This window comes from Henckelia pumila, chromosome 3 (genome assembly GCF_033568475.1).
Source record: "Henckelia pumila isolate YLH828 chromosome 3, ASM3356847v2, whole genome shotgun sequence".
NCBI lineage: Eukaryota > Viridiplantae > Streptophyta > Magnoliopsida > Lamiales > Gesneriaceae > Henckelia > Henckelia pumila.
The window spans coordinates 30,066,987-30,094,890 of NC_133122.1; the positions used below are offsets into that span (position 1 = coordinate 30,066,987).

At 35.3% G+C, this 27,904-nt stretch overlaps 2 protein-coding genes across 2 annotated transcripts; both read left to right on the forward strand.

Annotated features, from left to right (window-relative positions):
- The first annotated feature begins 9,452 nt into the window (after positions 1-9,452).
- LOC140888364 (protein trichome birefringence-like 43) lies at positions 9,453-13,282 on the forward strand. The gene is made up of 5 exons (XM_073296043.1): positions 9,453-9,742; positions 12,013-12,184; positions 12,311-12,486; positions 12,581-12,739; positions 12,982-13,282. The coding sequence occupies exons 1-5, from the start codon at positions 9,453-9,455 to the stop codon at positions 13,280-13,282; spliced, it is 1,098 nt and encodes a 365-aa protein (XP_073152144.1).
- A 2,301-nt stretch (positions 13,283-15,583) lies between these two features.
- On the forward strand, positions 15,584-17,139 carry LOC140888365 (protein trichome birefringence-like 43). Its single transcript, XM_073296044.1, has 5 exons — positions 15,584-15,891; positions 16,015-16,192; positions 16,269-16,444; positions 16,541-16,699; positions 16,839-17,139. The coding sequence occupies exons 1-5, from the start codon at positions 15,584-15,586 to the stop codon at positions 17,137-17,139; spliced, it is 1,122 nt and encodes a 373-aa protein (XP_073152145.1).
- The last annotated feature ends 10,765 nt before the right edge of the window (positions 17,140-27,904 follow it).

The window sequence follows — 27,904 nt, forward strand, 5'->3', positions numbered from 1 at the left end:
TGGAAATCGATATTGTACAAGGCCATTATTAATAAATAAGAATGCTTCTTTTTGTTATTCATTGGCTGTATTTTTGATATATGTCTAGACGTGGTACTTCTTTCTGGTAAACTGCATTAAGAGAGACTGATTAAGATAACAACATTCCCCCTTAAAATATGCCCAAAACTTACTAAACAGATAAAGAGTGTTAAAATAAAAGAAAATGCGTGTATGAATTAAATTAAGGATCAAAGTTATGAGTAAACTGGTTAGATAATGAACAGTTTGATGGTTTGAAAAATGTTCAGTTTAGGTCAAGATAAACTGTTGAAAAAGTTGCAAAGTATAAACTGATTGATATGAAGTTAAGTTAATTCAATAAGCCCTAAAATGTTTTGAAAGTAATAAAACTTAGTCTCAGGGAAGTGGTTTGGTGAAGATATCTGCAGCCTGTTGCTCTGTTGGTATATGCTCCAGTCGAATATTCTTTTTGAGGGCATGATCACGAATGAAGTGATGTTGAACTTCGATATGCTTAGTTCTTGAGTGAAGAATAGGGTTGTAAGTGATTGCAATGGTACTAGTGTTATCACAAAATATGGGTGATTTCTGTTCTTCAATTCCATAATCCCTCAACTGTTGTTGTATCCTGAGCAGTTGAGCACGACAACTGCCTGCCGCTAGGTACTCTGCTTCAGTTGTAGACGTAGCAATGGATGTTTGTTTCTTGCTAAACCATGAGATCAGTCTATCCCTGAGGAATTGACATGATACACTTGTACTTTTTCTATCCAGTTTACATCCAGCATAGTCAGCATCTGAGTATCCAACGAGATTGAATGAATTATGCTTATCATACCACAGACCAACATTTTGAGTCCCTTTAAGATACTTTAGAATCCGTTTGGCTGCTATGAAATGTGATTGCTTTGGACTAGCTTGAAACCTAGCACAAAGATATACTGCAAAGACAATGTCAGGTCTACTGGTTGTTAAATACAATAGTGATCCAATAAGACCCCGATACATTGTTGCATCAACTGGTATTTCCTCTTCGTCTTTGTCAAGCTTAATTGATGCACCCATGAGAGTGGTTGCAACTGTGCAGTTTTTCATGCCAAATTTTTTGATTAGTTCCTTGGTGTATTTAGTTTGGATGATAAATGTCTTATTCTCCATTTGCCAAACTTGCAATCCAAGAAAGAAATTCAATTCACCCATCATGCTCATCTCGAATTTTTCCTGCATTAACTTAAAAAATTTTGTGCACAGTTTGGGGTTAGTTGACGCAAAGATAATATCATCAACATATTGTGTGATCACCTTTTGTGAATTTAAATAGAGTCTTATCAACTGTGCCGATGGTAAATTCGTGTTCAAGAAGAAATTGGGTTTGTAATGGGTTGGGTGCGTCCCTCTGCTTATGGCCCATCTGGCCTTTTGCTCTGGGGGCCCAGGCCCATACTCATGGCCTTCTCTCCACCTAGAAAGAAGAGTTTTTGCCCTCCCCAAGATTCGAACTTGGACCACCAGGCATATATCCAAATTCAACTCAATCCTGGTACCACTAAGCTGATCTCCTGGTGGTTGTTCAACAAAGACTTCCTCTTGAAGGTTTCCATTTAAGAAAGAACTTTTGACATCCATCTGATAAACCTTGAAATCTTTGAAAGATGCATAAACAAGGAACATTCTTATTGCTTCCAGTCTAGCTACTGGTGCATAAGTCTCATCATAATCAATTCCTTCCTCTTGCTTATATCATTGAGCTATCAGTCGAGCTTTGTTCCTAATGATAGTTCCGTCTTCATTAAGATTATTTCTGAAAACCCATCGAGTACCTATAATTGTTTGTGGAGATGGTCTTGGAACAAGATCCCAGACAGAGTTTTTAGTAAACTGATTGAGATCTTCTTGCATGGCTTCTATCCAACAGCTATCAGCCAGTGCATCTTCAATTTTCTTTGGCTCTATTTGAGATATGAAGGCTGCATGAAGAATTTCCTTGATCATCTGGCCTCGTGTCCTCAGTAGTGCTATAGGATTACCTATCACCAAATTTAGTGGATGCTTCTTGGACCATTTCAGTCTTGGTGCAGAGTGATTCTCAATGTGCACATTTTCTTATTGAGTTTGAAGAGACACATTGTCCTGGTCAAATTCTGTGCCTTGAGTGCGTAAGTGATGTTCCTGATCCTCAAGCTGTTATGCTTCACATTTCTCAACTGGGTGAGTTTGGTGAGTGTCAACTGGTTGATCAAAGTCACGACCCTCAACTGCTGGTTCCACTAGTTCAGGAGTTTGAATTGACCTGATGAGTGGTGAAAAGTCATCTTCACTGTCATTTTCAAGTTGAATTTCCTGAAATAGATCTGAGAGTTGATGAACATTAGTTGGGATTTCAGTAGATGGATCCTCATCAAATATGACATGAACTAATTCTTCAACATTTAGAGTTCTTTTGTTAAAAACTCTATAAGCTTTGCTAATTGAGGAATAGCCAAGAAATATACCCTCATCTGACTTTGCATCAAATGCAGTCAGATGACTTTTACCATTGTCATGGATGTAGCATTTGCATCCAAAAATCTTGAAATAGGATACATTGGGTTGTCTGCCATTCCAGATCTCATAAGGAGTTTTCAAAAATTTCTTACATATCATTGATCTGTTCTGAGTGTAGCAAGTAGTGTTCATAGCTTCTGCCCAAAACCTTTGAGAGACTTTGGAATCAGCTAACATGGTTCTCGCAGCTTCTTTAAGAGTATGATTTCTCCTTTCTGCAACACCATTTTGTTGTGGAGTTCTAGCTGCTGAGAATTCATGCTTGATTCCATAATGATCTAAAAATGAAGACAAAGTTTGATTGACAAATTTAGTTTCCCTGTCACTCCTGTCAATCTTACTAGATTTTCGTTAAAAAGCCTTTTAAAAATCTTGATCAGTTGAGAAGCAGTTTGGTATTTTGATTTTAAGAAAATAACCCAGGTGAACCGAGAATAATCATCAATAATGACAAGGGTATACTTCATTCCCCCTAAACTTGTTACTGATATTGGACCAAAGAGATCCATGTGCAATAGTTCCAATCATCGGGATGATGAGTTATAATCTTTTTTTTTAAAGACGACCTAACTTGCTTCCAAAATTGACAAGCTGAGCATACTTTGTCTTTGAAAGAATCAATTTTTGGCAGTCCTGTTACTAGCTCAAGCTTACTCAGACTGACAATTGATTTGAAGTTAAGGTGGTTCAGTCTCTTGTGCCAAATCCAGTTGCGCTTAGAGTTGGAAGCTACGAGGCAAACTGATTTGCTAGACTGGTTGTTCCAACTTACTTTGTATGTGTTTCCACATCTGTTTTCTGTCAGAATAATTTCACCAGAAGTATCTTTAACAGTGCAAGTTAGTTTTTGAAATTCAACAGAGTACCCATAGTCGCACATTTGACTAATGGTAATTAAGTTGTATTTCAAATTCTCAACGAGTAGAACATTTTGAACAATTATGTTAAGTGAATAATCTTACCCTTACCCACGGTTTTACCCTTCGAGTTGTCTCCAAATGTGATGGTTGGACCATTGCATTTAGTGAGTTCAGACAGTAATTTATCATTTCCAGTCATGTGTCTCGAATATCCACTGTCTAAATATCATGATTCATCTAACTGCTCTTTAGCACCTGTCACCTGCATTAACAAAGTTGAATAACTTTTGGTACCCACATCTATTGGGGTCCACGAGGGATTAATCCTTTAGGAACCCAAACCTGGAATAATTTGACCAGTTTACCAGTTTCAGTGTTCCTATAGATACGTACTAAATTAGATGCTCTAGATTGTGGAGTGTGATGTGCTTGTGATACCATATGTTGTTTTCCCTTTCCAATATCCTTTAATTGTCGATATCGCTTCTGAACTGGTCGTTGATTATGATATTGACCTCGAGTTCCTCTCATAGGAGTAGGTTGATATGCGTTAGTCTGTGTAGGACTTTTAGCAGTTTCAACTTTAGTGTCATGAGGATTAAAGCCAATACCAATCTCTTCCTGTTCTTTTGCTCTATTGACTGCCAGATCATAAGGATGGGTGGTTTATCATCTTCATTTACCCTAACTGCTCGTACAAAGTTTATAAACTTGTCTTTGCACATATTCAGTTTGGGTAGAGTACTTTATTCACCAATGTCAACTGTTTTACCATACCCTAGACCAGTTTTGTCATTCAAGGGTTTTTGTAAATCATGAATTTATGTCAACAAGCTCGAAGATCTATTCCATGAACTTACTAAATAATACATTCTTTGTTTTTCTACTGTAAGATTCATGATTTTGATCTTGAGTTGTTCATTTTCAGTCCGGAGCACAACAATCTCTGTTTCAAGACAATTTATCTCAACTGATTGGTCCCAGTGGGATATAGTTGAGGCATCTTGTAGGTCCTCTTGCTTTTCTTTGACTTCATCAAATGCAAGGGACAGTTTGTGGTACTCATTGGCCATATCATGAAGTGCTGTGATTAATTCTTCTCGAGTGAATTCTTCAAAACTGAAATCAAATACTTGTTCACTGGTGGATGCTTGCTCATGATCATTTGCCATTAGACACTTGACTTCTTCATCATCGTCACTGGAGCTAGAAGAGTTGTTGGATTTTTCTGATTCACTGTCCGTTTCCGCCCATTTGGCTTTGCTATCCTTTGCGACCAATGCTTCATGCTTCTGTCTCGAAGTGTGATTGGCATCCATAAAGCTTTTCCTTCTTTCGTAGTTCTTCGATTTAGGACAGTCAGCTATGAAGTGTTCTGTTTTTCCACAGTTGAATCAACCTCTTGGTTATTCTATTGCATCTTTCTTTTGAAAGTTTCTTCTGTAAGATCCCTCCTGATTCCTCCGAATGAATTTTCCAAATTTCTTTACAAATAAGGACATGGCATCACTGCTCAGTTGTTCTGCCGTTTTCTCTGGTTGAGCAGGTGACTCTATCTTGACTGCAGTCAAGGCCTTGGTCAGTTGAGAGGTAGACTGATCTTCCTCTCGAGTTTGCAACTCAAATTCATAGGCCTTTAGGTCTGCAAACAAGTCATGTAGTTCTAATTTGTTCAAGTCCTTTGATTCCCTCATAACCATTGTCTTTACATCCCACTCTTTGGAAAGGCCTCGGATAACTTTGAGAATGACTTCCCTGTTGGGATATGTCTTTTTCCAGTGCATTGAGTTCAATGACAATGCTACTGACTCTCTCATCGAATTCAGCCGTTGATTCTCCAGGTTTCATTCTGATGTTGTCAAATCTTTGAGTAGCAACAGATAGTTTGTTCTCTTTAGTCTGCTCATTTTCTTCACAAAGTTGAATCAGTTTTTCCCAAATTTCTTTCCTTGTCTTGCACATATTGATCTTGCTAATAGTATTCTTGTCCAGAGTCTTGTACACAATATCTTTTACAACATTGTCAAGATTTGCCTTATTTTTGTCCTCAGCAGTCCACTCAATTCTTGGCTTTCCAATGTATTGTGGACTACCACCAGAAAGAGCTACATCAGTGTTAATCTTGGTGATTGTAAGAGGTCCATCAGTGATGACAAACCACATATCATCATCTAAAGCTGATAGATGTGCTTGCATGCGAATCTTCCAATCATCAAAATATTCTTTGGAGAACATGAGAATTTTGCTGAATGAAGTCATTTTGATATAATGTTCAAGAGTAAGATAAGAACCTTTCTCTGACACCAATTGATAGGATCGGTTGAAAGTATAGAAGGGAGGGGGGGTGAATATACTTTCAAGCAGTTTTGTATAAAATAATTGAACTCCATCAGTTTAGTGACTAAGTTCTAGGTTTATCTTAATGTCTGATGTAATTTGACAAACAAGAGTATGTACGAAAATATGTCAAATTACAGATTTGAACACTCAAAGGTTATCAGTTTAGGTTAAGTGATGAAAGAGGGTAAACTGAAATAACTCAAGCAAATATTTATGGATGTTCGGAGATTTCAAATACTCCTACGTCACCCCTTCTTCTCGAGTTTGCAAATCAAATTCATAAGCTTTCAGGTCTGCAAACAAGTCATGTAGTTCTAATTTGTTCAAGTCCTTTGATTCCCTCATAGCCATTGTCTTTACATCCCACTCTTTGGGAAGGTCTCGGATAACTTTGAGAATGACTTCCCTGTTGGGATATGTCTTTTTCCAGTGCATTGAGTTCAATGACAATGCTACTGACTCTCTCATCGAATTCAGCCATTGATTCTCCAGGTTTCATTATGATGTTGTCAAATCTTTGAGTAGCAACAGATAGTTTGTTCTCTTTAGTCTGCTCATTTCCTTCACAAAGTTGAATCAGTTTTTCCCAAATTTCTTTCCTTGTCTTGCACATATTGATCTTGCTAATAGTATTCTTGTCCAGAGTCTTGTACAAGATATCTTTTGCAACATTGTCAAGATTTGCCTTATTTTTGTCCTCAGCAGTCCACTCAATTCTTGGCTTTTCAATGTATTGTGGACTACCACCAGAAAGAGCTACATCAGTGTTAATCTTGGTGATTGTAAGAGGTACATCAGTGATGACAAACCACATATCATAATCTAAAGCTGATAGATGTGCTTGCATGCGAATCTTCCAATCATCAAAATTTCTTTGGAGAACATGAGAATTTTGCTGAATGAAGTCATTTTGATACAGTGTTCAAGAGTAAGATAAGAACCTTTCTCTGACGCCAATTGATAGGATCGGTTGAAAGTGTAGAGAGGGGAGGGGGGGGGGGGTGAATATACTTTCAAGCAGTTTAGTGTAAAATAATTGAACTCGATCAGTTTAGTGACTAAGTTCTAGGCTTATCTTAATGTCTGATGTAATTTGACAAACAAGAGTATGTACGGAAATATGTCAAATTACAGATTTGAACACTCAAAGGTTATCAGTTTAGGTTAAGTGATGAAAGAGGGTAAACTGAAATAACGCAAGCAAATATTTATGGATGTTCGGAGATTCAAATACTCCTACGTCACCCCTTCTTCCACCTCGGAAGGATATCACTAGAAGACTTTGAATTTTACATGCAATTTGCAAAACCCCGATCCAGTTTAGGACTTAACACTGCCTAAACAAGAACTCCTAGTACAATACCTCAGTTTCAGTCCTAGACTGATGATAGAATAAAGATGAATACAACTTGAAATCCTTAGCACAAAATTGATCCTTCTATGATCAGAATAACACTTCGGCGTTTGTGCTTCGAGTTCCTTGATCAAATCTTGAGCGTGTAGGACTTTGAATATTCTCGTAAAATGGAAAAAATCGCAGATCGTAAGAGAGCTCCTTTGTTCGATTAAGATCTCTATTTATACCCTTGGATTGTTTACGGTCATAAATTCAAATTGAATTTTCAAATAGGGTTTTGACTTATTCCCGTTGGATTTGTCACTATCAACAACAAATTCTGGAGCCGACATTGCCCTTTGCATCGCGGCACTACCTTCTGCAGAGTGTGTCAGAGTACGAAAGAATTTATCCAAAAGTGGCGAGGTAGTAGACTGGTGAGGGTAAACTGACGAAATCAGTTTAGCGGGTAAAAACTGATGAAATCAGTTTAGCATCTCTGGCAAGTTGAGCGCGGTGATTGAGCGTTAAATAGTTTAGCTCCATATATCAGTTTAGCGCTTTGTAGTTGCTTGATTAGTTTGACCTTCTTTTAAGCTTTATAATTTGTAAATACCAAAACTAAATTTCCCAACAGTGAGTTCAATTATTTTCCGGTGGAGTGTGTTTACGTATATGGTTAGTATACGTGATGAGGTGGGATTTGTGATTGTTTTTTATTCTCTGTGACTATTATGAATGTTTATTCTATGTCAACTCCATTGGAAATTGATTTACATGTGTGAATTGGAATTATGGATTTGTACTTTGATTGTGAAAAACAATTCAGATATGTGCGGCACAATGATGAAAAATTGTTAGATGATAATCTTACAGCGTTTGAGATTTATTTAATTTATTGAAGTCTTGAACAAACAAATTAACAGTGGCTTGATGTTACTGTGCTTCTTTTACAGATCCAAATCCAAATCATTGGCTTTAATAGTCATGTTTTCTATGTTAGTTGGAAGATAATTTGAGTGTAATTATTTCTACAATTTTTCATGTATTTTTTTGAATGTAAAAAAAAAATTTTTTCAGTTTTTTTTTAAAATCTATTATTGTTTTTTACCTCGCAGAAACTATATTCATTTTGTCATTTGGTGTCAACCTGTCATAGTCATTGTTTTACACACGCATAGCGTGTGCATCTTTCGCTAGTATAGATAGATTATGCACGATTATTGGTCTATTTAGCAGTAACTCGGAGCGCTACATTACACTTATTTAGTTTTGTAGAATATATCAAATAATTTTGTTGTTGATCCTGTAAGCTTTATCTTGTTGTGACAACTATTTAAGTAGAAGACATAATTGTTTATTAATTGTTAAAATTAAATCTTGCCTTAACAGAATGCTTTTGTACGTCCCCTTTATAAGCCATACAATATGACTATAAGAATAAAATATACTATATATTGATGTTTCACGTGCTTTTGTCCATTTTTGTTTTCAAGCAAATATTTGTCAGAGAAATAAATAAATAACTTTCACGTAACAATATAATATAGATCGATTCCCCGTACACAATGATATATCATATACGTGCCGATAACTCATCTGCTACTCCGAACTAACCAATATTTGTTCCCACGTCTCTGGTTGGACAACAAAAATAATACTCCATCTAATAATAAATATAAATATATGTATAGCACATTACGCGTGATTGCATGTGATCATTGTCAATTTATTAAATTACAATATTAGAGGATAATTTATGTATAATAGTTATTATTATTATTTATTATTTATTTTTAAAAAAACAACCGTGCATGATAAGAAGTTACTTTTCAAAAATTGAAAATCAATTGAAATTATTAACTTACACATTTAATTTTTAAAAAAAATTCGGGTAATTATAGAAATTCACTTAAAGTACAAAGAACAGCTATTATAAATTATAATATCATTTCACTCAATAGCAATGCTAACAGATTGTAATAGATATGCAAACGAACAAAATCTTTTTATTATAAAAAAAAATAAATTTTTATTATTATTAAATTTAAATTAAACACAAAATTGAAATATAATCTATTTTCGGTGGTCATCGTTTGTCCGCTCGTAGCCATACTGGTTACGGGTTATGGCCTATACAGCAAAATATTTTTATATATATGAAAAGTAGAATCAGAAACAAATTAAATAAAATCAAGTCAAAGTTTGAATTAATTATATAATATTCTTCTGAATGAATTCCAGCTGCTAAGTTTGTTCCATGTTAAGCCATATTTTCATAATATCAATATATAGAGAGAGTTTGATTGCCAATTCTTAACTTGAGATCACCAGTACTCACCACAATGATAAATATACAAGTAAACAAGATGGCTGGCGAAATAGTAATATTTTTGTTGCTTCTTGGTTATCTGTCAATAATATTCCATCGACCCTCAAATATCTATATTGCAGCACAAAACGGTGAGGTATCAACAAGCTGGGAGCAAAAGAGCTGCAATGTTTACGAAGGAGAATGGTTGTATGATGAATCTTACCCTCTTTACGACTCGTCCGACTGCCCGTTTATCAGGAAAGAATTCGATTGCTTGAAGTACGGGCGGCCCGATCACCAGTACCTTAAATATAGATGGCAACCCAATGGTTGCAACATTCCGAGGTACGCATGCACGTGTTAATTTATTTTCAATCGTTGTTGAAACCGGGGAAGATGTAGGTTTTAGGTTTATAATTAATTAATCTTTAACTTTGGATGGTATTGATGCACTTTTTAGACAAGATGATCAGGTACTGATCATCTTAATTGTTCATCTGACGACTTTTTCGATTTATTTGACACTTTGTGGAGTTCACAAGATGATCAGCTGATTAATTATCTTCTGTAAAAAAAAAAAAAATACACAACACTCGATGTTGTGTTCTCAACACAGTAGAAAATACAAATAATCTTTACTCTCGATAAGATTATTTGTATGGAAAAATTTTTTTCCCAAAAATCTTTATGACATATTATTTTTGTTGGAACAGGCGTTGATGTGATACCCGGAGCAGCGAAAGTTTAAAATTTTATTTTTCGATATGGAACGATTCCATATCGTGGGTATCAAATCCAAACGATTAAAATCTCGCAAGTAAAAATATAAATTCACAATTAAATATTTTTACCTCTTCAAGCTAAGGCTTGATTATGGACTCCAACAGAATTTAATCTGCTCTTCTTGTAAATCCCGGGAACCGATGACTTGCTCGATCAATCTCCGGAATTAGGTCCACGAACAGAAAAACTAAAATCTTCTGATTGATTGCACTAGAAATCAATCAGATGTTTATCGAAGAGAATAAACAGATTTGATCTGTCAATTCAGAATGTAATTTTTCACAAAAATTACAGCCTGAATTATCTCAAAAAGGAGAAGAAAATTTCGAAAATTCCCTTAGAATATTATAAGTGATTTTCAAAAATTTCAAGGATGGAATACCTCCAATTTTCGAACACTACACCTATATTTATAGATAATTTCTAGACTAGATTAAGTTATAATTATATTATGACTCTAACTCCTTAGGGCTCATAATCCATAACTTAAGCTCAACAAGCCAAGCCTGTTATTATAGAAATTAATATAAAATTCATCATGACTCCGATTGATAAACAGATTTCACCAATGTGCACAGAAACCATTTCTGCATCTTTTAAAGTCAAGATAATTTTTCTGAATCCGAATTCAGTGATTTCCAAAAATGCCCATCCATATGTCATTTTAGGAAATTTCACTCCCTTTAGTTAAGAAGTCCAACTTCTCTTTCATTAAATTTAACTCTTTAAATTTAACTATCTCAACGGGGTTTAGTAATCCATTACTTGTGTGACCCTCAATGGTTCAGGGATACAGCTAGCCGTGGGCTCACAACTCCTTGTGACTCGGAACAACAATTTCTGACTTACCCATCGAATCATGGTAAGAGCGCCTAGCAACATCGCCCCATGATTCCATAGGTATCACTGATAGTGCCTGCAAGAACCAGTAGATTTTGGTTAGCGTACAGTACGGTCCCTTCATCCATATATCCCGATCGAATCAACAACCATTGGTGCATCGAGAGTCGTTCGAGATTCGATAACTATGCAATGCATCTTGAAGATCAAATAGTAACATCGCATGTGCTACTAGGAAATCGAGTAACCTAAAACACATCATGTACTCTGGCCAGAGATTCGTCATACTAAGCATATGATATCTACCCTCGCAAGTATGTGGTGAATCCTTGACAACAAAGCATCGACTCCTATATGTGTCGTAACTGTACCCAATCCCGACACCTGATGACCCCAATAAAGTCGATAAACGAGTCAAAGTACAGTACTAGCATATAGAGTCTCAATGATGTTTCAAGTAGTAAGGACTAATGATGTACAACCAAAACCGCAGACTTATCCACTCAAATAATAATAACCACTTGGAAAGTTCGAATAGGGTAGTTCGATCATTCATCATATGAATATCCATTTGCATGCTTAGAACATCTCCATGTCCATTACCAATGAAACGTGGTACTTGGCATCACAAATGCTAGTCTCAATCTCGAGCGATCCTTATCCTTATTAGCGGACGGCTCAATTGACTAGGAACTGTTTAGAATATACAGTGACTATAAGATGTGTTTCATAATAGTGATCTCTCTTTATTCACTATCTCATCTTACTTACACTATAGTATATTCAAGGTCTTTATCAAAACAACAATAGTATATCACAATATAACAATATGAAGAAAGATAAAGAAAATGCCATTAATGAATGTAAATTATATTAAACAAAGATTGTTTACACATAGAGTCATAAAAGCCCTTAGCCACAAGTTGGCTAACCGGGCACCCACTCTTTCAATTTTATCATATGGTTTTAAGAAATATGGCTGTCTTTGGCAGATTTGATGGGCCGGATTTATTGAAGAGATTGAAGGGGAAAAAAGTAATGTTTGTTGGGGACTCAATAAGTTCTAACCAATGGGCATCAATGGCATGCCTTCTACACAATGCAGCGAAAGGATCAAATATCACAAGCCGCACGGATAAATCTACTTCTACAGTCACATTTCACGTATATATAATATTGAATTATTTCATGATAAATATTATATTTATTTTATTTTATTTTATTTCATCCCATTAGTATGACTAGCGTGACACTCATTCCTAACATCAATGTTATATGCATGTATTGCAGGACTACGACGTTTCAGTTATAATATTCATTTCACATTATTTAGTAGATATTGAAAAAGAACCAATAGGTCGAGTTTTGAAACTCGACTCCCTTAAAAACGGAGATTTATGGAAAGAAATTGATGTCTTGGTCTTTAATACATGGCTTTGGTGGTACCGTCGCGGAGAGAAGCAACCGTAAGACTCGTAAATATATATTACACATAATTTGAAATTTGAATGGTTCATATATTATGAGTTAATATGTTGACTACAAGGGTTTCGTGTATAGTTGGGATTATATTGAAGTTGAAGGGAAGATAGTGAAGGACATGGATAGAATGCTTGCATTTAAGGAAGGATTAAAGACTTGGGCAAAATGGGTCAACTCGGAGGTGGATCCTTCGAAAAACAAAGTTTTCTTTCAGGGAGTGTCTCCATCCCATTACAAGTAAGGACACAGTATATATATATATACATACTGAATCTTGAAATTTTAATCATTATTATTTGACAAATATAATTTGCTGGATCATGAGTGATTGAAATTCGATGTCTGGGATGTTATACGGTTTAAAATGTTTAAACTGTATTGTTATCACCAACTATAACTTTTGATGATTATGTTGTTTTAAGTGAATCTCGATTTAGATTTAACACTAGTGAAACACTAAAATATTGTTCATAATTCAGTGGAGCAGATTGGCATGAACGAGGAGTAAGGAATTGCTCGAAGGAAACCACACCTATACAAGGGTCAACATACCTACCTGGATTACCATTGGCTGCAAAAGTTGTGCAAGAAGTTTTGGCTAACAACATTTCATCATCAAAAAATGCACATTTACTTGATATCACAACTCTTTCTCAGCTAAGAAAAGATGGACATGTTAGCTCATACAATGCTTACAAAGGCATGGATTGCACCCATTGGTGCGTCGCTGGAGTCCTCGACTCATGGAACCACCTTTTGTACGCACGACTGGCTAGCTAGCTGATATTTTTCAAGTATATTCACATACATAGATAGAGGTGTCAAAATGAGTTAGGCCCGTCGGGTTGACCCACCCCGCCATACAAAATTGGTGGGTTGGGTTGACAATTTCTCAACCCACCTAAAAGGTGGGTCGGCCCGCACCGCCCCGCCTAAAGATGGGTTGTGGTGGGCTGCGGGTTGACCCGCAAAAACCCGCCAATTTACACGTGAACCCGTCGGGTTGGCCCGTCCTGCCATCTAAAATAGATGGGTTGGGTTGATGTTTTCCCAACCCACCTAAAAGGTGGGCCGACCCGCACCACCCCGCCCAATGGTGGGTTACGACGGGTTGTGGGTCGGCTCGTCCCGCTGACCCGTTTTGATACCTCTATACATAGATCTACTTTGAAATTCAAGAAAATTTCTCAAGTATATTTACATACACTAGTATAGTACACTCATTTTTTTAAGCAAGAAAAAATGACTATCATCTATATATCTATTTGATCGAGAAAAGAGTTTAATTGTTTATCCATGATATGATTATTGTAATTCATTTATGTTGCTTATCGTTGGTACGTAATTTAACCAAAGTTTTCATCAATTAATCGAATAGAAGATGAATATTCGAATGAACGTAACCTGGCCGTGTAATTTAGTGGTCAAAACCTACACTTTTGTAGGAAGAAAACTCCCACTAGGAGAGAAATTAAAAGAGAGAATGTACGTGGCCACTGGCCTCATATGATATATTTGATCAAGATACGAGTTAATTCTTAATTACAGATATTGCACTGCTATATTGCTTATGCATGGTTCTTGATAATTTGTCTGTCAAGATACAACGTTTGTTGTTCGATATGCAAACTACAAAATATTTCGAGCTTTCTTGGGTTATTTAATATTGAAATTTTAATAGCTAAAGTCGATATGCAATATTATTATTGGTACAGCCAACGAATGGGTTTAGTTAATTAAGATCCGAAACACCTCAAAAACCATTTTAACGTTCTAACCGATCAGAACCCATAAAAACCGGTCGGACCGATCAAGAACTTTTTTTTTGAAAAAATAATTTTTTATTATTAAAAATCTTAAATTTAATATTTTATTATATATATACATAATTATTTGGATTTTAACTCCAGTAAAAATATTATGTTAGTAATACTATATTTTTTAATTACTTTATTTATTATTTAAAAAATACTATAATTGATATTTTGAATATATTTATATAGTTATTTGGTTTTCAAATCATGATTTTTTTTTAAAATTTAAAATATATTATTCATTATATTATATCATATAAACGGTTTTCTTGTTCGATGGTCAGATTAAAAATAATTTTACCGGTTGAACCATATTTTAAAGATAGATTGGTTCGATCACTGGACCGATTATGAAAATATTGGTCGATATAACAACCATATGACAATAAGAACCCTACGAAAATAACAGTTTGCACAAACCTAAAAAAATATTCTTAAGAAGTTTTATCGAAGTTAGAGCAGTTATATACTTTATATATGCCCGGTGGAATCTTGAAGATAAGGTTTTCAAACTTACCCTTTTCTTTAAACCAATTAGGTAAATTTTTTGTTGATTCTCCATTTATTGCAAGAGTAGGCTTTGACTTCGATTTTCACACTTCTTTCTTTATTTCTCTCTCTCTCTCTCTCTCTCTCTCTCTCTCTCTCTCTTTTTGTTTTTGTTTTTTTGTTTTTTTTGGTTGTGTGATTCAGTTTTTGTAATGGATACCTTTTAATTTTGTAAATCCCTTTCTTCAAAAAATTTTTTAATTCGGAAATAAAATCACGAATTAAGGCAGGCTTTTTTAGTCATCATAAATTTGGAACAAGAAATGAAGACAAAATAAGAATATATATAAATCCGTTAAACTGTCTCACATAAATAAAAAAATCTTGCCTTTATTATATTAAGTTAATATCCTTTAATGTTTGGATGGATTTCTATAGGTAGCACACTTTCTTTAGTTAATTGTAAAATATGAAGAAAAAAACACGTATAGACATTTTCTAGGATACAGAATTTGAAGTTTGAACAATGCCACATTATGAAAAAAATATATGTTATGGCCATTTTTGTTTTAAAAACAAATGTTTGTCAGAGAAATAACATTCACGCAATATATAAATAGATATTCAATTCAAGTCAAAGTTTGACTTATATAAACAATCTCGTAAATTACTTCCAGTTGCTAATTTTATTAATTCCATGAAAGCTATACTCACATGATGATGATATATGAATAGATAGAGAGCCTAAAGGTTGAATGCGAACTCTTTAGACAGCACAATGGACAATATAAAAGTAAACAATATGGCTATAGTAATTTTTTTGCTGCTTCTTTGTTATCTGTCAGTAATATTCATATTCCAGCCTTCAAATATCTATATGGCAGCACCAAATGGTGAGGCATCAACAAGGGAGCAAAAGAGCTGCAATGTTTACGAAGGAGAATGGGTGTATGATGAATCCTACCCTCTTTACGACTCGTCCGACTGCCCGTTTATCCGAAAAGAATTCGATTGCTTGAAGTACGGTCGACCCGATCACCTGTACCTTAAATATAGATGGCAACCCAATGGTTGCAACATTCCGAGGTATGTACATGTGTGTTTAATTTATTTTCAATTGTTATTGAAACCGGGAAAAATTAATGTATACAGAAATCTTGTGACATATTTTTATCAATATATTTAAGAAATTTGGCTTTGTCTTGGAAGATTTGATGGACTGGATTTATTGAAGAGATTGAAGGGGAAAAAGGTAATGTTTGTTGGGGACTCAATAAGTTCTAATCATTGGGCATCAATGGTATGCCTTCTACACAATGCAGTGAAAGGAACAAACATCACAAGCCACAGAGATGGATCTAGATCCACTTCTACCGTCACATATCAGGTACATTATTGAGCTAATTTCATAGACGAGTATGACACTGAATCCTAGCATCAATGTTACGTTATATGTATTACAGGACTACGACGTTTCGATTATAATATCCAATTCGCATTATCTAGTAGATATTGTAAACGAACCAATAGGTCGAGTTTTGAAACTCAACTCGCTTAAAAACGGAGATGTGTGGAAAGAAATTGACGTCTTAGTCTTTAATACCTGGATGTGGTGGTACCGGCGCGGCAATAAGCAACCGTAAGGCTAGCTCGTAAATATTACACCGCATGATTTGAATGTTTGTATTATGAACTAATATATGTTGAATAGAAGGTTTTTGGGTACATAATGTAGGTGGGATTATATTGAAGTTGAGGGAAAGATTGTGAAGGACATGGATAGGACGGTTGCATTTAAGGAAGGATTGAAGACTTGGGCAAAATGGGTCAACTCGGATGTCGATCCTTCAAAAACCAAAGTTTTTTTTCGGGGAGTGTCTCCATCCCATTACAAGTAAGGTCACATATTGATCAATCTTGAAATTTCAATCATGATTATTCGACAAATATTATCGTTACCACCAACTATAGCTTTTGATGAGAATCGTGTACACGTTTTATGGTGAAACATTAAAATATTATTCATAATTCAGTGGGGCAGATTGGCATGAACCAGGAGTAAAGAATTGCTCGAAGGAAACCACACCTATACAAGGGTCAACATACCCACCTGGATTACCATTGGCTGCAAAAATTGTGCAAGAAGTTTTGGCTAATAACATTTCATCATCAAAAAATGCACATTTACTTGATATCACAACTCTTTCTCAGCTAAGAAAAGATGGGCATGTCAGCTCATACAATGCTTACAAAGGCATGGATTGCACCCACTGGTGCGTCGCCGGAGTCCTCGACTCGTGGAACCACCTTTTGTACGCACGACTGGCTAGCTAGTTGATATTTTTCAAGTATATTCACATACAGAGATCTAATTTGAAATTCAAGAAAATTTTTCAAGTATATTCACATACACTAGTACACTCATTTTTTGAAGCAATTGAAAAATGACTATTATATATCTATCTATTTGATCGGGAAAAGAGTTGAATTCTTTGTCCACGATATGATATTGGTCTGCTTTCGTCCTTCACATTTACAATTTTCATACTTGATAAGCTAGATACATACGTCTAAATGCTCTCCAATTTCATGTTTGTATTTGTGATTAAGGTTCTTTTAAAGACAAATTTCCTAAGAAGAAACGAGGAGCTAAAAAGTAAAAAAATGGAGAGGCATGCACCTAAACAAAAACATGGAAAATAAATTTTATTTATAGTTTCACAAGCTAATCTGGCGTACACCACTTGGGAAATTTATCGAACATCTGGCACGAAGTATGAGAAAAGGATTTCATGACAAAACAGAAGAGATCGATCGCAGCCATCAGGGTTGATGCGATTATCATAAAATGGGTTTTCGGGTGGTGGGTATAGGACCCGGGCGATATAGCAGCAAGCTTCCTCATCTCGTCGTGAAGGATATCTACACATCAGAAACAAGGAGACTCGTCAGTGGGGCACCGGAGGTGTTCTTCGGCGTCGCCACTCCGATGCTTAAGTTAGATTAAGATGTATGGAGTGAGCTTATGAGATTTAGAGAAATTGAGCGTGAACGTATGAAGACGTGAGATGAACCTGAGAGAACATACCCTAGCCAGGCTAAGGAACCTGATATTTATGGGAAACTCTTGAGAAAGAGTAATGATTACATGGCATGGGGTTTTCTGACAACTATTAATGTGATTAGATGTTTCCCTCGATTTCTTGACAGTGCCCATGCCTGTTTATTAGTTTTCTGGCAATCCCTGATGATGCCCATGCTGTGGGACCCGTGTTCTGATTTGGCCTGGGAAGGGTCTTCTAGCCTGGATGATGGGGTGCTCGAAGCCAGGGTGCTCCGAGATGACGGGGTGCTCCGGTAGGCAAGGCAAGACTCCTCCTGGCAAGGGAATGGAAGACTCCTCCGCCCTATTTTGTTTAGGTTCTACTTCCTCCCTGTCTTCTTCTACCCACCAATCTAGAAACCATTCCGCGTCCGGGCTTTTCACAACCACTCGGGTTTGGTGATAACCCGAGATATTTTACCGGGGTAACACCACTCATCCCAAAAAGAGTCGGGCTAGGACCTGCTCTGCTGTCCCGAGAAAACCAGTCTCCAAACCCGAGTAAAAATGTAAATTGTTATATCTCACCTCTTGAACTATCAAGTAGATGCCCGGGCCTCAAACCTCTGGGACTTATAAGATAGGTACCAGAGCATAGATTGCCTTGGGCGTTAGATGAAATGGGGATGTCATGGGCTTTAAAGGTGGGTGTCATGGGGCTGCCATGGACTTTAAATAGATGCCAGGGTGGAAGGTCGCCTGGTCTTTGGGTGCCATGGGCTTCAAAGGTGGGTGCCATGGACTTTAAATAGATGCCATGATGGAAGGTCACCTAGTCTTTGGGTGCCATAGGGCTGTCATGAGCTTTAAAGGTGGGTGCCATGGGGCTGCCATTGACTTTAAATAGATGCCAGGGTGGAAGGTCGCCTGGTCTTTGGCTGCCATAGGGCTGCCATGGGCTTTAAAAGTGGGTGTCATGTGGCTGCCATGGACTTTAAATAGATGCCAAGATGGAAGGTCGCCTGGTCTTTGGTGCCATGGGGCTTCCATGGGCTTTAAGGTGCCAGGGTGGTAGATCGCCTGGGTTAAAGTGCTCGTGAATTACCACGGGCCTCGAGTACCAAGATGGTAGATCACCTGGGTTTAGGTGCAATGGAGCTGCCATGGGCTTTTAGGTGCCAGGGTGGTAGATCGTCTGGTCTTAAGTGTTCGTGAATTACCACGGGCCTCGAGTACCAGGATGGTAGATCGCCTGAGTTTAGGTTCCATGGGGCTTTTAGGTGCCAGGGTGGTATATCGCCTGGGTTTAGGTGTCATGGGGCTGACATGGGCTTTTAGGATTGGATGCCATGGGGCTCCCATGAACTTTAAATAGGTGCCAGGGTGGAAGATCGTCTGGTCTTTAAGATAAATATATCAGGGCCTTACTGCTAGTTTGCATTCCCGAAAATAAAATCCTGGCGAGGCTTACTGCTGGTTGAGTAAGACAGAAAAATCCAAGAAAATAATATCTTTATATTTTGCACGAATAATATAGGATATTAAATTATAAAGGCACCTTCGCCCCATTTAAAGCTCTTTTAGCCCTAAAAAAATATACATTTCCATTTTAGTGTTGATTAATTATATTACGTACAAATCAAATTTGTTGTTTATAATGGTTTTTTTTAACTACTCAATTGTTAATTGTTATTACATCATAAGGCGGGATTAATTAAGGTCAATTTATAAATGATACAACTTCTATTAGAAGACGAAATTTCTTGAAACACTTAGATTAATCATGCATCAATTTTTTTTATATCCCTAAAGTAAGATAGAATTCACTACACACTCAAATCCTGTAGCCCTAAAAAATATACATTTCCTTCTTAGTGTTGATTAATTATATTACGTACAAATCAAATCTGTTGTTTATAATGGTATGTACGTCTTATCAAAAAAATTTCCTAATTACACTATAAATACGAGCAATTCATTGCCTTGATTCATAATGAACTGTCAGTCACTCAATAAGATTATTATTTACTTTAATACACAATTCAACATATCTGATCTTGATCAATATATATCATGTCGAGCTTCTATTTCTTCTTTCCTATCGTGATATGTATTATGATAGCATCAGTTCATTTGATTGCCACTGCGGAGCCAACATGGTGTGTTGCGTTGTACAAATGCAACGAAACAATATTGCAAACTGAAATAGACTATGCATGCAGAGATGGTGGAGCCGACTGCTCCGCTATCCAACCCGGTGGTTCATGTATTTATCCGGATGTTGTATATATGCACCCATCTTTTGCCTTTAATGCACTATATCAGAAGCAACCATCGCCGACTAATTGCTATTTTCACGACTGCGGTTCGATATCGAACATCAATCCAAGTGAGTATATATATGTTGCATATTTTTACTTGTCGCGTCTTAGAGCCGCTGTTTAACTAATTTTAATATATCATCATATTATATACAGATTATGGTGATTGCGTTTATCTTGTAAGTACGACGTCCATTAATCCTGCCCGTATGAGTCCAAATCCAGCAAATTTTGGAGTCGGTGTAACATTGATGTGGGTAGCCATAGCTGTTTTGGGGATAACAATATTCATATTCTTTGGATTTAAGATATATGTTAACTTTGGAGTTGATAACAGAGTGGCGATACGTGTGTAAATCTGTTGTTTATAATGGTTTTTTGTAACTACTCAATTGTTATTACATCATGAGGTGGGGTTAATTAAGGTCAAGTTATAAATGATACAACTTCTATTAGAAGACGAAATTTCTTGAAACACTTAGATGAATCATGCATCAATTTTTTTATATCCCTAAAGTAAGATAGAATTCACTAAACACTCAACTCCTATAGCCGTAAAAAATATACATTTCCTTCATAGTGTTGATTAATTACATTACGTACAAATCAAATCTGTTGTTTATAATGGTATGTACGTCTTATCAAAAAAAATTTCCTAATTACACTATAAATACGAGCAATTCATTGCCTTGATTCATAATGAACTGTCAGTCAGTCAGTAAGATTATTATTTACTTTAATATACAATTCAATATATCTTATCTTGATCAATATATCATGTCGAGCTTCTGTTTTTTCTTTCCAATCATGATATGTATTATGATATCATTCGTTCGTTTGATTGCCACTGCGGAGCCAACATGGTGTGTTGCATTGTACAAATGCAACGAAACAATATTGCAAGCAGAAATAAACTATGCATGCGGAGATGGTGGAGCCGACTGCTCCGCCATCCAACCCGGTGGTTCATGCATTTATCCGGATATTGTATATATGCATGCATCTTTCGCCTTTAATGCACTATATCAGAAGCAACCATCACCGACTAATTGCTATTTTCACGGCTTTGGTTCGATATCGTACATCAATCCAAGTGAGTATATATATGTTGCATATTTTTACTTGTCCCGTCTTAGAGCCGTTGTTTAACTAATTTTATTATATCATCATATTATATAAATATTATGGTGATTGCGTTTATCCTGTAAGTACGACGTCCATTAATACTGCCCGTATGAGTCCAGATCCAGCAAATTCTGGAGTCGGTGTAACATGGATGTGGGTAGCCATAGCTGTTTTGGGGATAAAAATATCCATATTCTTTGGATTTAAGATATATGTTAACTTTGGAGTTGATTACAGAGTGGCGATACGTGTGTAAATATGTTGTTTATAATGGTTTTTTGTAACTACTCAATTGTTATTACATCATGAGATGGGGTTAATTAAGGTCAAGTTATAAATGATACAACTTCTATTAGAAGACGAAATTTTTGAAACATTTAGATGAATCATGCATCAATTTTTTTATATCCCTAAAGTAAGATAGAATTCACTACACACTCAACTCCTGTAGCCCTAAAAAATATACATTTTCTTCTTAGTGTTGATTAATTACATTACGTACAAATCAAATTCGTTGTTTATAATGGTACGTACGTCTTATCAAAAAAAATTTCCTAATTACACTATAAATATGAGCAATTCATTGCCTTGATTCATAATGAACTATCAGTCAGTCAGTAAAGTTATTATTTACTTTAATATACAATTCAATATATCTGATCTTGATCAATATATATCATGTAGATCTTCTGTTTCTTCTTTTCAATCGTGATATGTATTACAATATCATTCGTTCGTTTGATTGCCACTGCAAAGCCAACATGGTGTGTTGCATTGTACAAATGCAACGAAACAATATTGCAAGCAGAAATAGACTATGCATGCGGAGATGGTGGAGCCGACTGCTCCACCATCCAACCCGGTAGTTCCTTCCTTTATTCGGATGTTATATATATGCATGAATCTTTTGCATGTAATGCACTATATCAGAAGCAACCATCGCCGACTAATTGCTATTTTCACGGCTGCGGTTCGATATCGAACATCAATCAAAGTGAGTATATATATGTTGCATATTTTTACTTGTCGCGTCTTAGAGCCGCTGTTTAACTAATTTTATTATTTCATCATATTATATACAAACTATGGTGATTGCGTTTATCCTGTAAGTACGACATCCATTAATCCTTCCCCTGTGAGTCCAGATCCAGGAAATTATAGAGTTGGTGTAACATTTATTAGGGTAGCCATAGCTGTTTTGGAGATAACAATATCCATATTCTTTGGATTTAAGATATATGTTAACTTTGGAGTTGATGAGAGAGTAGCAATACGTGTGTGAATGTATTTATGCGAATGTATTTTCGTGTGCGATACGTACGTATGTGAATGTATATATTTATGTTATTTATATATATATATATATATATATATATCAATTTATAACTACTTTTAACATTTGCCATTGAGTTACGGAACAATTCGGCATATATCCTTATAACGAAAGTAAAACACAAATAAACACGTTTTGATCGGCAGTAAAAATAAAATATACGTACAGAAACATGAACAAATACAATCCCAATTTGATGAATAAAACGTGATAAATATAATACAATTCAAAAAACTTCATAATTCTTTGCCAATTAAACAAATGCATGTCTGTCTGCCTACATTTGGTGATCAGTTTAATCAACTACAACAAGATTATTGCCAAAAAGTTGAAATACATGCAAATAAATCATGTAATTCGCATAATAGCACATAAAAAAATCATTTAAATTCTTACTCTTAATTTTTAAAATCATTAAATCCCCTAATTATGCATGCGGGTTTACGTAAGCGAATTTCTGGACGTTACAATTCAACCCCCTCTAAATAGAATTTCGTCCTCGAAATTCTAATGATCAAATTCTAATAATGAAGTTTCAAAAAAATTCAATTTACTCAATTCTTATTTACATACATAGTTCCCAAGTTTCAGTTTTCCAAAAGTCATGCTTCCGTTGCGCACTCTGATAAACATCATATTTTATCTGTTCCATGTGTCTAATTTTTCTCTATCTAGCCTACATTTATAAACCTTTGCTGCTAAACACCTAGTAAAGAGAATTATTAAAACTTACTTACATCCCATTATAATCCAAAATTTTACATTCATATAATTTTTAGTATTATAATGAAAGTACAACCACATGCTTAGTACCCCAACTTATACATAAAACTCAATTATTAACTCTACTACTCATCTTCCCAAATACAACAATCGCATTATACCAAAACTTGAATAAGTACATATGTTTATACAGTCCATTTATATATCCCTCAATATTTGAGAGCCGAACTTTTGTTCCCCAAATTTGGCATTTAAACATAACACTTAATATATCAACTCCTATAATAAACTCAACTTAACAAGGCTTTATCATACAAAATCAAAAATAAAATCAATATCAACTATTTTCCATGTCATATAACTAAATCTCAAAAATCATAAATTGTATGTGTAAATCATTGGTCCTAAATTATTTCTAAAAAAAAATCTCAAATTCATTAGTTAAATAATTTCATTTATAATATACTCTATGTGCTAATACCGCGATCAATTTGACCAATAATTTATCCATTAAATCATTCTAACTTAAAATCAATAAGTTAATGCAAATATTCAAGTGTCAACCCATATATCATAAATATCAAACTTAGATTCAAACAAAATACAATCAAATTTCCAAATTTCTTGTGGTCATCCTGTCGTAAAACACGATTCGAAGATATACTGTAACTTTCATAAATCACAAACGTAACTGTCATGCATAACTAAGCATTTTATTTTAAAACTTTCATACTTAAAATTTTCATAACATAAAAATTCTCGTAACATAATTGTAACGCCCCAAATTTATCTTAATTGAGTTTGTTTAAGATAATTGGAGATTATAGAGTTCAAGAGCCGACTTGATTTTGATCAGGGTCTATTTTGCAAATTTTGGAAATTTCAGGGACTAAAATGCAAATTATGGATTTGTTAGATATTTATAAGCCCTTTGACTTCTTCAACTTCATTTACTTCCCCTCCAAGTCGTCTCCCTCCATTGAAGGCGCCTCCAAGCTTTCCCAAGCTTTGTGATTTCGGTTTCCGGTCGATCTGTCCGTTAGAATTTATTTCTGAATGCAGTTTAGCGATCACGACTGCGAGAGCTTCGTTCTATAGTAAGTTCTTCTTCGATCAACTAGACTTCTATTTTTGGATGTCGTTAGAATCGATTGAGTTTCGGTTATGTTGTTCTTGAACGAGTTTTTATCGTTTATTCTCAGTCGGTTTGGAAATAGAGCGTCGTTCAGAATTGTTATGAACTTTCTTGTGATTTTTGAGAATTTGAGTTTTGAGATTTGTTTGTTTTGAGTTGTTATTGATGATGTGTTATTGGTTTGAGTATATTAGATACGTATACTGATGTCTGTGATTTCGGATTGATCAGAATATAACCTTTTATTCCGCCGGTTGGAGTTGAGGGCTATAGTTTGGTTTGAAATGGATTTGGACCGTTTTCAGTCAAGTATGATTTTCGATATTGATCTCGAGCCTTTATTACTTATTTTACAGATTCGTTCGAAGGCCGTTGAGTTGCGAGATTGCAGGAGTTGAATCGTTTTGAAGGTTGAAGCCGGTATATTATCGACTTTCTTATTATCGATATAGGATAATAGATTGAATCGTGATTGAGGAATCATTGTTGTTTTCCAAGTTTGGAGCATCGACGTATTGAGAAGAGGTAAATGACGACTTAGACTTGAAAGGAACGATTAACTCGAATCCAACTTGATTCGAGTATTCTGGAGAAATCACATACTTGCATGTTATTAGATTACTTGGATTATTGAATGAGTTATGCTTTGCACTTGTATTCATATTGAGCCATTTGAATTCATTCATTTTGATCTAGACGATCTGAGAATTATAGTAGGGGGCAGACAATTTACTGCAATGACCGACTTAACCCTCTATAGTTGTTTCAGAGTCTAGAGGATTGAATTATACACTATCCACCCCGAGTGGAGGGTCGGTGCGATTTGTGTAATAGTTCTTCCTCGGGATCCCAATAGAGGAAGAGAAGAGCTGATTACCTTTTGATTATCCAAACTTGATAATCCCAGATTTTAAAGTCATGCATTTCAGTTTAGATTCCTTCTTGAAGTACATGACTGAGATTTGTGTATCATGCTTGAGATTATATATCATTAGTTGATATTATTCTCACCGGATTATCCGGCTGTTGTCTTGTCTTTGTATGTGTGTTTGGCGACAGGTGGGGCATGATCGAGTCAGAGATCGCATGGCTAGGTGGTCGAGTTGATAGAGTGAGACCTTGGTGGCTTAAAAGTCGAATATGTAATCGATCTTAGATTGTATTCGAACTCGTTATGTATTGTACTGAATAAACTAGACTGTAGCATGTTCTACTAGTTTGAGATTTGTATAACTCTAGACTACCTTGTATTGGTTTATGCATGTCGTTTGGAGTTAGTTATGCATGTTGTATATTGAGATTTGAGGTGTGTTGTTGCATGATGAGGAGAGCTTTCTGATTTTATTTTCTGCAGAGCTGTGCCGCTTGATCGGTTGATTATTACCGATCGAGCGAGCACCCCTGAGCTGAGGTAGTAAGCTGGGCATTTTGTGTCCGCTCGATCGGTAAGATTTTACCGATCGAGCGGAGGGCCTTTGTTAAGTCTCGGCAGAGACTTGGAGTAGATGGCCCGCTCGATCGGTAATGTATTACCGATCGAGCGAGCACTATTTAAAAAAAATTCATTGCTTTTAATATTTGATCGTGTATGCTTAATTGTTGTTTTATCCGAGATTAGATGTTTAGAACCGAGGTCTCACAATTGATTCATTTGCCCCTACATAAAAAACCTTAAAACATTTAAAACTCACAGACTAGCAGTACTACTTCTGAGCTCCACGTAGCAGGCTAGCTAGTACCCTCCAAGGACCTTGCTCGACCCTATGGACCCTAACTCAGACCCCAAACCAGTGGTCCAGCCCCTCGAACAGTCCTTACTTAGAAACATGAAGAAACGTGAGCATACAACAAAAAAAACGTGAACTGTGCATGAACAATGAATAATCTCATTCAAATATGAAAACACATGCATTAATAGTTCATTCATGCTTAAAAACAATGTATATGATTTAAACGGTGGCCAAGAATAGATTCAAAACGTGCCTTTGCGTCTAAAACGCTCAAAAATACGATACTGATGTGTATGAAGCTCTCCGGAACAAACGGGACGATGAAGCCTTGCTTTTTCTTCAAAGTTAACGTGTAGTGTGTGTGTGTTTGAGTGATAAGGCGGCTGAAAAATCTGTTGGAGGTGGCTGATGGTGTTTACCGTGATAAGGGGAAAGAATGAGGTGAAATCTTATTATATATTAGGGTATATAATGGGCTAGACTTAATTACTTCAACTTTCATAAAAAAATATTCTTTTCTTAACTGTCCTTAATCATAAATTTCATACCATTTCTTGATGCATGGACTTAAAATACAATAAGCATAAAAATATTCATATTTTTATCTTTTCATTAAAATTTGTCCGTAAATATATATTTAATTATTTTTCATAAAATTTATACTTATACTTAAAATACATTCATGAATTAAATATATATTCACGAACCATTTAATTTGTTATGGATTCTTTCGAGTTACTGACCCCTTAGACTTAAGTCCAATTACTTAAACTACACCAAAATATTTAACTTAATCCATAAATTTTCACTGGCTCATTTATTCCTAATCGGGCCCAAATAAAATTTAACCCATTATAACTTGGACCATCAATTTCCATGGGTCACTAGGCCCATGAAAAATTAATGGACTAACTTAAATATTAAATCAAAACCCATTAATCACCTAGAATGGCTCAATGGGCCCAAATTACCAAAAACTGGCTCAATAATTTCCATGGGCCCTAGACCCATAAAAATTATTGGACTTACTTAAATAATTATTTAAATCTCATTTAATAAAACACATGTGACCCATTAATATAAAATTTAGACAATAAATTATTAAACCCGACACAACTTGACCCAATATTTTTCATGAATCACACGGCCCATGAAAAATTCGTGGGCTCACCTTATTAATTTTTGTAATTAATAAGACCCTATTTTTAAAAGTATATTAAAAGTCCATAAAATGGCCTATTTTAGTAAAAAAAAAAAAAAAAAAATGTTTCTAAATACATTAATATATTAAAACACCATTTTCTGAAAATAAAATTTTAAAATAATATTTTATGGCTCTTGAAAACTTTAGACATAAATTTTCATGAAAAACTTCTATCACTGTCCCGTCTACGCGATTGCAAAATAGCCTTTATCAAACAAATTCATAAATTCCATAATATTGTATTAAATGCTATAAAAATTTAAAACATGCAAATAAATCACGTAATTCACATAATATCAAATAAAAAAACATTTAACCTCTTACTCTTAATTTTTAAAATCATTAAATCCCCTAATTATGCATGCGGTTTTATGTAGGCAAATTTTCGGGTGTTACAAGGGGTGTCAATTCGGGTGGGTCGGGTGGATTCGGACCAGGTTGAAAAAAAATTTCTAAAAAATTCGGCAATCCGAACTCGACCAAAA

Coding starts and splice junctions, on each gene's coding strand:
- LOC140888364 (XM_073296043.1), top strand. CDS start 9,453: ATGGCTGGCGAAATAGTAATATTTTTGTTGCTTCTTGGTTATCTGTCA. Junction 12,487..12,580: donor CGTCGCGGAGAGAAGCAACC/GTAAGACTCGTA, acceptor TTTCGTGTATAG/TTGGGATTATATTGAAGTTG. Junction 12,740..12,981: donor GTGTCTCCATCCCATTACAA/GTAAGGACACAG, acceptor TTCATAATTCAG/TGGAGCAGATTGGCATGAAC.
- LOC140888365 (XM_073296044.1), top strand. CDS start 15,584: ATGGACAATATAAAAGTAAACAATATGGCTATAGTAATTTTTTTGCTG. Junction 16,445..16,540: donor CGGCGCGGCAATAAGCAACC/GTAAGGCTAGCT, acceptor TACATAATGTAG/GTGGGATTATATTGAAGTTG. Junction 16,700..16,838: donor GTGTCTCCATCCCATTACAA/GTAAGGTCACAT, acceptor TTCATAATTCAG/TGGGGCAGATTGGCATGAAC.